The sequence below is a fragment of the Bactrocera tryoni genome, chromosome 3, assembly GCF_016617805.1.
Source record: "Bactrocera tryoni isolate S06 chromosome 3, CSIRO_BtryS06_freeze2, whole genome shotgun sequence".
NCBI lineage: Eukaryota > Metazoa > Arthropoda > Insecta > Diptera > Tephritidae > Bactrocera > Bactrocera tryoni.
The window spans coordinates 67,712,812-67,725,323 of record NC_052501.1 but is presented as its reverse complement, the minus strand read 5'-3'; the positions used below and the strand labels follow the sequence as shown (position 1 = coordinate 67,725,323).

The following is a 12,512-nucleotide window of genomic DNA, read 5'->3' as shown; positions in this document are numbered from 1 at the left end:
CCGGACGGGTATTGCGTCGAATACTCTCAGAGCTGGAGTGTTTTCAACCATACGGACCATATGACCAAGCCAGCGCAGTCGCTATCTCTTTATTCGATGAACTATGTCCATGTCGTCGTATATTTCATACAGCTCAAACTTCCATCGACTGCGGTATTCGTCGTAGGCAATGTGCAAAGGACCATACATTTGCCGCAGAACCTTTCTTTCGAAAACTCTTAGCGCCGACTCATCAGATGTTGTCATCGTTCATGCCTCTACACAATATAGCAAGACGGGGATGATGAGTGACTTCTAGAATTTTTTCTTTGTTCGTAGAGGACTTTAATTCTCTATTGCCTACTCTGTTCGTAGTGGCATCGTTATTCTGCGTTGGATTTCGAGGCTGATATTGTTGTTGGCGTTAATACTGGTTCTAAGATCGAGGAAATTATTTACGACTTCGAAGTTGTGACTGTCAACAGTGACGTGGGAGCCAAGTCGCGAGTGCGACGACTGTTATTTTGATGACGGGAGATATTTCATACTGCCCACGTTCACTACTAGACTCATTTGTTTCGCTTCCTTATACAGTCTGGGGAAAGCTTTAGCTATAACTTCACTAAATTCCTAGAAACTAAGTGTATTGTTGAGCAGATCTTTATAATAACCCATCGAAACCCATCACCTTTAGTCATTCTAAGAAGCGCTACAGGCAAAAGAGACTGTATGTTCCCATTGTGAGTATAACGATCCGCAGACTTTGCCTCTTGTAATGGCAGGGTGCATACTTATTGAAACTCTACTCTGCCCAGACTAAGTTTCAAGATGATTAGTACTACTATTAAAACTACTTCAAATTAAATGAACATAGTTGCTTTTACTTTTTGTAGTACAATGGTGGCTGAACCCCTTTTCTACACCAATTCATGTCCTCCCAGTAGATAGTATCAGCAAATAAGATGTCTATCATTGGTTACAACAATAAACACGCTAATAGTAACACTTCAAAGCAGCTATGAAAGCTTTTATTCGCACCTCAGTAGAATATAAAAATGTTACGGGAACGTTTGTTTCGCTTCGTGCTGAAAATTTCTTATTACAATTCGCTCATTGTGGGTTTACTGCCAGCTCCACTGGATGGAAAAACTCTTGAGTTTCGAGTCACACGTCTTTATCTCGTACACAGCGCGGTCATACATCTTTTCTGTTTACTCGCCACATCTTACGCGGGCTACTACTATTTCAGCCGTGACTTCTTGACAAACGATCCAATATTGCAGTGGACCTACAGCATTACACATGTGACAAAGAATCTCTTCATGGCGGTGCTTGTCAAGGAAATATGGTGCAAAAGAGAAGACATAAAGTCGGTGTATGTGGTATATCGCTCGCTGGAAACTCGACTTAAAGCATTCACAGAAGCTGCAAGAAGACGGATTAACGGCACTATCGAGAAAAGGAATGAACTACACAGAACAATAATCGAGCATCGCGTCGAAAATCTCATTATTTTCAAATTCTGTCTCGCTTATGTTCTAGTAATAATGAATGTTTACAGTTTCTTGTCTCAACATCCGGGCACTGATGGTCGCTACATGCCGATCACATTGATCTCATTTGCGTTGCACACTTTTATTCTAACCGTCTCGGGAAATTTCTTCTATATATACAGTCAACTCTATAGACAGTTTTCGCAGATAAATTCACAGCTAAAATCACTCTTCGAGCAACTGCATGGTCAAATGTCCCGCAGAGCCGTTGGTGAAGAGTTTGCCAGTCATATCAACAAGCTGGCTATGCTACACCTCAGTGGTTACCGTCTGACGCAACGCATATTCAAAATCGGCGAGCTAACGTTGGCTGCATTGCTACTGCGCCTATTTACAACCAATATGCGTGCGGTATATGGCGCTTGTCTCCTCCTCAGCCAGAATCAGACAAGGAATTTGTGGTTGCAGGCCAACGAACTGTTCTTTACGGCGGTCTTCTTTGGCGATACGGCAATGACGATGGGTATGCTGGATGTGATGTTAACAAAATGCAATCGTACCGGACAGTTACTGCGAGAACATGTCGGACTCGTTGACACGTGTGAGAGCAATAGCTTGAGGAAAGCGGTAAAATAGTAGTTTATGCATGTATGTATATTGAACAACAAGTCTATCACTATGCCTAGAGTGCCAAAACTCAGTATTTCGAGGGTTTTTGAATTTAGTTATACATAAACAGACGGTCATCCGACTAGTGAGCTTACTCATTTTGACTTCTTGAGTTTAGTTTAAAACCTTTAAGCACTTTTAATGGGGTTGACAGATCGAGCAGACTGCAGGAAATGTTTGAAGCAGGACAACAGGGCAACAGTGGAGCAACTATTGTATTACATTTTTCCCGCATTGGCAAGGCTATGCTGTAAGCATCTGGGGTCCCCACGGTATGATACACTAGAGGAGGTGGTATCGATAGTGCGATCGCAGTGTTCGTTAAAATTTGCACCAAGCGCTGGCACCTAAAGGATGACTACGTCTTTTGGACCTAGGAACTGAACTTCATCTGATATTGTAAAGGATCAAAACTGGTCTATGCGTGGTTTATTGCCTACCAGTTTAACCTTGAAGCACTTTTATGACAGATCTCTCGTTATAAGTTTTCGAACAGTTAGGTCTATTAATTTTAAATATCTTAACTGAAAGACTAATGACAGATGGTTGCTAGCCAGACATTGAGAAAACGGCCTAGATTGAAGCTAAGGAATAAGATTAGGTCTGAAGAAAATCAAGTCAAAATATGAGAGAATATTTATGGTATAGCTTTAGCGTTCTTGATAGTAATGTGCTACGCAAGTAGCTTATTCCTCATAGACGTGTACGAGCTCCTAGCACATGCAGTGTTCGAGTTTTCTGGTCCCTTAATTTATTCTGGATTCGTGCTCTGTTATTGTTGTAACGTTTATCGTGCTCTATTTTTAATTCATCTCCAGTCTTGAGTCATGTTCTTACTGATACCCAACACAGTTTTGGCTTTGTATTGAAAGTGTTTGTCTTTTGTAATTTCTCTTATTTTTTCATTTAGTTGGACACATTAGCCTCACAACTGAGTTGCCACAAACTTCGCTACATGCTATGCGGTCTCTTCGAGTTCAATAAAGAAGCTACGCTGCAGTTCTTTTTGATGGTATTGGTGAAGACATCTGTGCTGGTGCAATTTGATATGCAAAATAAGTTAAGAATAAATAAGAAGTAATAACATATACATAAAAACAACAACAATAATGTCAGAAAATTGTATTTTTTTAATTCATCAAATGGAGTTTTTAAGGAGTCTCGTTAACTCAATCACACTTAGCGTCATAAACGCCCAGACAATTCATGGCCTTAAACAAAAACCACCCTGCGAGAGTACGATACTTGTAGCGTTGGATTTGTCAAAAGCCTTTGAAACAGTATATCACACTACGCTACTTTAGGACATCGAAAAATCTACGCTCCCCCTAGAGCTGAAGAGGTGGACTATGAACTAGCTGAGCAGTAGCCAACCATCCGTACTATTTCGAGGTAAAAACTCCAATTTGAGAAAGATTATAAAGAGGGTTATGCAGGGTGGTGTCCTCTCTCCGTTACTGTTTAACTTTTACATCTCGAAACTCCCGCAACCACCAGAGGGCATTTCTATCACCTGGTACGCTAATGATAGCACGATAGCACGGGCAATGGAATTAATTCATGTGTTCAAAGGTAAACGGCTATCTTTCCGACCATTCTCGCTTCCTCGCTGCACGAAACACTTTCCCCCACTAAATCCTAAGCGACCATATTCATAAATTGTGTCGCCGTTCCCACGACAGTCGGGTCTACGTAACCGGAACGGATCCGGATTTTTATCCGGCCAAGGACTGTCAGCTCGGCAGAATTGTGCCGCTGCAACAACAACAACATAAACTGGACGAAGGAGTACAGACTTGACCTTAATATTGCAGTCGAAGACGTTAAGATACCGACTGCGATTATTGTCCATGTCAGAACACGGCACTGCGGACTGAGGATGCCTCTTGATGTGTCCCATCGAACATTTCATCGCGCAGTTCCCATGAACTCCTCTGAGAAAGTATCCTGCGGACACCTGCTTAGAGCGTAACCGCCTCCTAGGAGCAACAAGAGGTCCTTCCTCTACTACGTCGACGACATATAACTATACGCCGACCAGATTTTAGATGGGCCCAAAACGAGATGACCACCACTCCTGATGCATAAGATGTGGTGATAATAGTCAAACCATTCTTGAGACGGCTTTACATTCTCAAAAGATCACTACTTGCTGTGCTCTAGTGGCAGAGGGAATCTTTGGTCCATAATTCTTCAAAATGTTACAGTCAATGGAGAATGCCATGAGCGATGATAATGACTTTTTCGTGTCGGAAGGACGACCTACGTGCCATACAGCCAACGAAGCAATGAGTTTGTCGAAGGGTACTTTTGGTGAGCGCATTATCTACCGTCGTGGACCGCTGTCGTGGAGATTTAACACCACTGGACTACTTTTTTGTAAGATTACGTGAAGTCGCTTACCTACGAAGATACACCCTTGGAAGAGATCCGAAATCATTTTAAAAACATAATGGCAAACTTTTCGTACACTCAGCGTTTTTTGTGTGTCTTAACGGAAAGATTTATCTAGGTTATTTTCACCACTTTGGTGTAATTATTCACCTTTATGACATGTTGATTGCTTTAAGGGGTCAGTAGGGTAATATTTTTTGAAAATTTTTTTTGTTGCATTTTTTGTTCTCTCATACCCTAAGAATTAATATAGAAACCCACTTTACCATTGGAAGGTTTCGAAAAAGGCCCAAAAATAATAATACCGATCGACGTTCGAAGCGCTCGGAGTGCACACTTCAAACTTTAAATGCGTTTTTCTCAAAACACACTTTTTTAAACTTGCGGACATGATTCCGGTCATGTTTCAGATGATCCAAACATGAAAAATCGTGCCCGCCAGTGAAAAAACGCATCTCACTCACCCAGCCACTTCTCGGACAGATGTCATCGAAAAATTTCGAAAAAATTTGTTTATACACTCCACGATATATGTACCTCATGATATGTGAAAAAAGTTCTATTGTAGAATAAAAATTTCTATGAAAAATGAAATTTAAAAAAAACCGGCCAGATTACCCTACTGACCCCTTAAATAAAATTCAGTTCAATATTAATTTTATTTTATTTTTTCAATGCAATGTTTATTATTGTATTTAAAATCTGTAAAAAACTAAATACAGGTTTTCAAAACTATTTTTTGTTACACACACATGTACATATGTACGTATAGCAAGGATATGATGCAAAAATTAATAGCTATGACCAAAAGAAAAATCTCAATTTGCTGTCTAACATTTTCTTAAGGGGTTATATACAGTTAGAATTTTCAAAAAATCGATTTTCTTTATTTTATTTCCTTAGTGTACATATATTTTATACACAGAAAGTTTCAAAACGTTGCGGTGCATATTTTTGAAGTTACACGCAAATTCGAAAAGGCGTTTCAGAGTGCTTGGAAGTGCATTCCGAACTTTAAACGCGTTTTTCTCAAAATGGTGTTTTCGAAGTCGGTGACCAACTTTAATCGAAAACGATTAGTCTCATATTTGAGCACGAGCTTCTTAAATATATTTTTTTTAATAAATTTAATAGTTTTTCGGAAAAAAATTCTGGAAAATTCGTTTTTTCAGCCTACTAACTGTATATACCCCTTAAATTAGGTAGAAAATTTTAATTATTATTATTTTTAAGAAATAATAAAACAAAACATGTAATTTCATTAACGAACATTTTTCAAGTGTCCGAAAATTGTTTGCTATGTATGTCTTCGGATTTTGCTTTAGTTTTTTTTCTTAATATACATAAATCCGACTTCAATTTTAAGACTATGCATGGAGTACATGCATTACAACACACTTCATAAAAACTTTGCTGCCTGCTATGCCTAAAAACACTTTTTAAAACTTCACTTAAAAACTTAAACCGATTTGGGTTTGGATTTGTCACACTCTCATCAACTTCTTACTATGCACTGCCGCTAAATTTACATACATATGTATGTATGTATGGTTTTGCGGCGGCTTAAAATTAAAATTTGTCATACGAATATGTGTGTCAATGTTTTTGTAACTTGAATATTACGTATTTTCGCACACAAAGTACAGCAAGTTTTAAAAATCTGGTACTTGTGGGGTTTTGAAAAATCGTCATGTGATTGATTTTGGGGTGGAATTATGCGTGATTTTTAGAAAATTGCAATCTTCAGTTTTGTAGTATTTTTTTTTTTTGCAAATTTTATTAATTTAGATTTTTTTTTTATACTTTAATTGTATCATTTGTTTTTCAACAATTCATGACTCCACTTAGCATTATTGACTGTTGTCTAATTTGTATTATTTTTGCTTCAATAACTGTTTTTCAGTTTCTTATTTATTACTTTTGCTTCAATTGCTGTTTTTTTATTTTCTTCTTGTATTATTTTTGCTTCAATAACTGTTTTTCATTTTTTTTTCGCACACCTCGATTTCCCTTTTTTATTTTATATTTTCTCGATTTTCCTTTTGTGTTTTATATTTTATGTATTTATTTACGTTTTCACTTTTTATTGACATTTTTCACATTCAGTTTTATCTCGTTTTATATATTTTTTAAATTTTTATTGACATATTTGATATCCTTGTGCCTCGATTATTACTTTCAAACTTCATTTCATACCATTTAACCGTTTTTTCTTTACATTTTTGGGTGGGGGCCGGTATGTAGGGGTGCTTAACGCACTAAATATATAATACATATGCAAAAAATTGTGCAATTTACAAATATAATTTGACACTCGTTTAGGTATATGCGTTTAATTCTATAATTTCTGTTGTTTTATTATATTTTTATTATCATTAAATTTTTTTTTTCAAATTTAGTACTTTGTTACAGTAATAATCATAAGTTCATTTTACAAAGTCCATATAGCACAAGGCTGCAAAAATCGTTGTGTACTTGCAGCATATTTCACCTTTTGTTTCTATTTGTGTAACTCTTCTACATAAACTCACCAGCTTTCTTTACCGCTAACATTATTATCGACATAACTACCCAAATATGTATAATATGCGCATTCGAACAGTGCTTACAACGCTAAGTAATGTAAATTATCGTAATAGTAATCGAATACAATATGAAATGTGTATCTTATATGTATATACATAAATAGTATAATATTATGCTTTAACCAGGTGCATAATAATAATAATAATGAGTTTGTCTTACTTTACAATTAATAATGTCTGTTGTTGCTTTTGTTGCTAAACACATATGCAAATGTACTTGACTACATCACACAATAGAAATATATCGATTATTTAGATTTGTAAATATTATAACTAAATTAAAAGCTAATGTAATGTAAACGTATTTTGTAAGCGGTAAAAATCAACATACAAAACTAAAGCAAATTTGTGAATAATAATAACGTTTACATATGCATATGTATGTATGTATATAAAATCATAAAAAAAAAAATCATCACATATGATGCACAACGACTTTCGTTACCACATTTTAACAGACAAGCGCGCATCGTAAGTTCACGAACGCGCACTACGCGAGTCTGCGCTACGCAGGATGCTAGTAAAATATGCACATTTAACTTTTTTCCTTCAAACAACGCACAGAACTATAAGCGTTTATAGTACACAAACAAATATGTTTTTGTTTGACCTGCTTTGGGCGCTACTACTACAACGTTCGTTAACACTTATGCCACAACATGACTATTCTTATTCAGATCGGTTAAAAGCACCGCGTCCAGATCCTCTGCATCCAGCAGCTCCACGCATGCCTCACCATTTACAGCATTTGTTGCGAGCAAACTGTTGGTGCCCACTGACGTCACAATGCCGCTGCCACCATTTGCATGCGGTTGCGTTAACTCGCCATTGGCGATCACTATGGCATCGGGTGAATTTCTGCGACGTTCACGTTCACGTACGATATGTGGCGCTTCGTTGAATTCGTCCAGCTCGTCCATGCCTTGACGATGTTAATTAGTGTTTAACAGATTTGTCACATAACAGAAAAATTTATTAAATATGTATATATATGAAGTGCTCACCCGTGTATTTGTTGCCGGCGAGCAGTAAATACTGGCCCGAGCGATTGGGCCACAGCAGGCCGGTCATGACGCAATAAGCCAGACAGTCCGCCGAATTGGTGATGCCAAGCAGCAGCTTGTACCGCCACATGGGGCTCACTTGCAGCGCCACAATGGCGACAATGGGCAAATAAATGAACCACACAAGACTAGAAGCGCCCAGGTGCAACAGGAAATCCAGTTTTTTGGTGGAATGCTCGTATTTCATGGTGTTGCGCAGCTCGTAGAGGAACCAAGTCATGAATGATGTGCTGCAAGGTTTTGTATTAGTTATACAAAATTTGTTTAAAAAATCAAAAAGTTGTTAGCAATAAGAATTAATTTATATAAAATTTTTGATTACCGTAATATCAACACAATCCAACCCGGCCATGTCTGGTATTCATCAATGTCCGATATAATATCCACCTCCGTCTGCAAGTAAATATTTTTGTTTAATTCTATGTTTTTCTTCATTTTAGCAAAATTTAGCGCGCTGCACACACCTTATCCCAAACATAAAGGAACATTTGAAATGCACAATAGGGCACCCATATACTCATCAATATAATCCAACCAGTGCGATTAATTTGCTGACGTGTCACGGCCCAGCCTTTAGCAAGAAGCAGCAGTATCAACATAAATGTGGTCTAAAAGTGCATACAAGTCATTTAATTCAATATGCTAATTAATACTAGTTACATTGTAACATACCCGACTAAATATATCCAGTATATCGCCTGCTGTCTGCATATTTGGCATGCCCACGCCATTTATGGCGAACTTTATCAGATGTGCTGTGATGAAAGCTAAACTGACAAACTCGCTGGCCAAGCTCAGCGTGAATAGACGTGTGACGGGATGTTTCTGCAGGCGTACCGCGTAGATTTGCACCGGTAGCAGCACCATATAGACCAGCAAGAATATCATATACATTTCTAATAAGTTTTGTTGATCGAAAGAGAACTGAAATGTGAGTGGATGCGCGGCGGAGTTGTTAGGATGCGTGTTGACAACGTAAATATCATAGGTAAGCTCATTATGACTTTTGAGATGATCGTATGCTTGCCATTTGCATGTGGTACGGTTACGATAACAGGCCGTGAGTGCCACATACCAGAATCTATAAGGAAAATAATATGTTAGTGTGTTGTGATTGTAGATTTTTAAATTGCGAATCATATCATACTTAAAAGTATCATATTTCATGCTTAAAACATTTATCAAAACTTAAACGAAGCAAAGAAAGCGTCCACGTCAAACAAAAAAAAAGATATGGTAAATAATTCCCAAACGATTTCTATAAACAGTAATATAAAACAATTGCTGCAAACCACACACGCGTATTTAAGTACATATGCACGCATTAATACACAACAGAAAAAAATAATAATAATTTTATTAAACTGCCAGCCATACACTTTGCCGGACAACCAATTTCTTGTACGCGTCCAATTGCTTCATTAGCCTGTGTACGAAGCAATTGGATGGTTGCTGAACTCTCAATGGAGTTCAAGCTACAAGCATACTTATAAACGCAATAATACATTTTTATAGCTGCGCTATAAACAAATAAACATTCCTATAAAATAAAGCTTGCAAGACCAGATGTGGCAAAATTGCAAAAGTATTGTTGTAGGCAAAAAAAAAACCAACAATCAATATAAAAGTTAATAAATTAAAATAATAGCGTAAAGTTGCTGAAATCTTTAAGCAACAAAACATGTTTTGCGTGTTTAAAAATCTTTATAAAAATTGCAGCAATATCACCAATCCTTGCTATTCTAAGAGCAGAAGTACTTGCTTATCTTATCTAAGTAACGTAATTTATATGAAGAGAACACAGCAATGGTAGAAAGCACTCTGTGATTTTATTTTATAAAGTAAATATACAATTTTTTGCGACTGGAACAGAATGTGCTGAAATCATAATAAGATCGGCGTGGCAAATACACGTGTTAAGATTGGCATACAGCAGCAGAAAATGTTGTCTAGCAGGTATTTATGATGTGTGCAGTGCAATGCAAAAATAGCAACAACGCCATAAAACAAAATAAATGCTTTGCTTTCGATGTAAAAAAAAATAATTACTTCTACACAATCATATTTTTTCAAGTTATTAATTATCTACTCGAGTTCTATTTAATTTAACACTTTCCACTTTTCTCACTTCATTCCCTAGAAAATCTCAGTTATCTTATCAATAACGGACACTTTCCGTCTTTGCTATCTTACCTCGGCTCCGTCACCTCACTTATGGTGTAGGTAAATTGTCGCTGTGGTATTACATTGCTGGGCGTATCTTCGTCAACGCAAAGCTGACCAAATGGGCATGGTACACGACGTACATAATCACGTTTACCCTGCTTGTTGCATGTCTCATCATAGATTAGAGGTTGCAAATGCGCAAACATGCGTTGGCACGCCAACTCATGGTCCACATGACTACGATTGCTATAGAAATCAACAAATGCCACCTTGTCCAGCACCACCAATGAAATGGGCTGCACAAATGTATCTGTTGTTGCTGTGATATTGCCATAAATGTAGCCAAATGAGCCACCATGTGGTATTGACACTTCGGCCTTTTGGAAACCAAATTTGGTGATCACTTTAAAAAAGTCGTCCGTGTGAAAAGTGCCTGTGAGGTGTATGGCAATACTATAATTCCATAGTGCTTGAAATGCATGCAACCAGAGGAGGGGTCGAAGTAATAGACGCAGCCATGACGGCGGCCGCTGCCGCTTCATAATGCCAAATGAATTTTGTTATTATTTATTACTTTTTTTTTTTTGTATATCTCCACGTAATTTTAATGGTGTGTTGGCGCTGCTCTAGTTGTCTGTCCGGTGTGTGCGTTTGCAACTCCAAATATTCACTTTCACACAAACTGTTGTTGCGAATTTTGTACTGGGCGGAGTGTTGCAAGTTGATTTTCACTTATAATTGTTGCGTAGGTTCGTTCATATTATTATTATATTTTGTGTGCAACTTTTGGATAACTTTTTGGCGTTTTTCACATACTGTAACTCACACAAATTTATATTAACTATTGCAAAAATTTAACAAAAAATGCACCAGCGCACACACTTTCGAAATGATAATAAAACACCACAAAGCAGAAATCTTTCATTCAGCTGTCAGAAAATCATATAGCAAACGTGATGCCATATTGTTGTGGAAAAATAACTTTGATTAATTATTGATATGATGATTTTAAATTTTTTCTTCCAACTTTTTATGTTTGCAGTAAAATTTGTAATAAAATTTGGTTTGTCAATGTCAACTATTAAATTTTATACGAACAATTAAATTAGTAAGGTCGTGTTTTTCTCAATTTTCTCTTCTCTTAAACGCCCTGCATTAGGTTGTGCACTTAGCTAATACAAAATCCACTACTTAGGCCATTTGAAAAGTTTATCGTTGGCATGAAAAGCTTTGCAAAGAGGAGATGTGAAATGTTAATTTGATTATAACTATTATTCTGGTGGAATGATTTTTTTCTTTTCAACTTTTTGCTAATTGTTTTACAATCCATGTTCGCAAAAATAGGACAGAGACAAATTTCAAAACTTTATTATTTGGTCTAGTGGGGGCTTCTTCGCTCATTGTTCAGAATATCGAATTGTCTAATCTGTTCTACCAGCTCCATATTCATTTTATCTTAGCAGAAAGCAAATGCATAAAAGTTACGTATTTCAATGATTGAAATATCAATAAAAGTTGGCAGAAATCGAAAAGTTATATATAATTCCTTGCATCCAACTTTCATGAAGCGACTGCCAAGATCCGGCTAAGTAATGTGAGAAGGTGTTAAGTTCGGGTGTAGCCGATTACTCTAGCAATTTGCAAGGGTAAAAGTCTGTTAAATATCTTCTGATTATTAAAAAAATATTCTTTCTGAAATCTATCAGATTTCTTACATATTGATCGATAGCAGCGGTATCAAATCAAACGGAAGTTCGAAAATATTAATGTACATAAGTATATGGGGGCTACGAGAACAAGTCATAATTCGATTTCGACAAATTTTGAGCGTAAGTTGAAATAATTTAAGGGCTCTATTTATACAAAATTTTATTCTGACAACTTCATTGGTATCTTAATTCGGTTATTGTTATTGCTGTGTCGGCTGAAAACATTCCTGAAGTAATTTTGAGGAATGGTGCCGAGTTGACAGACTTTAGATAGATAAAAATCCGAGTCTGTTTCGGTTACTTAGACACGCCGGTCATGGCAGTGGGAATTTCAGTAAATTTGGTTGATTTCGATAAAAAAAACAAGTCTCGAACAAGAAGGTAATTTGGTAATGAAACCATTTAGTCTATGATGACCTATAATATTTAATAGAAGTTAGTAAGATACCAAGC

At 36.8% G+C, this 12,512-nt stretch overlaps 2 protein-coding genes across 2 annotated transcripts; one reads left to right on the top strand and one right to left on the bottom strand.

The window, feature by feature from the left end:
• The first annotated feature begins 1,034 nt into the window (after positions 1-1,034).
• Positions 1,035-3,222, top strand: LOC120770743 (putative gustatory receptor 58a). The gene is made up of 2 exons (XM_040098331.1): positions 1,035-2,099; positions 3,052-3,222. The coding sequence occupies exons 1-2, from the start codon at positions 1,035-1,037 to the stop codon at positions 3,220-3,222; spliced, it is 1,236 nt and encodes a 411-aa protein (XP_039954265.1).
• A 3,769-nt stretch (positions 3,223-6,991) lies between these two features.
• On the bottom strand, positions 6,992-10,892 carry LOC120771662 (integral membrane protein GPR180). Its single transcript, XM_040099777.1, has 6 exons — positions 10,378-10,892; positions 8,857-9,265; positions 8,649-8,792; positions 8,507-8,577; positions 8,125-8,414; positions 6,992-8,042 (listed from the first exon to the last, which is right to left on the bottom strand). The coding sequence occupies exons 1-6, from the start codon at positions 10,890-10,892 to the stop codon at positions 7,768-7,770; spliced, it is 1,704 nt and encodes a 567-aa protein (XP_039955711.1). The 3' UTR covers positions 6,992-7,767.
• Between the last annotated feature and the right edge of the window lie 1,620 nt (positions 10,893-12,512).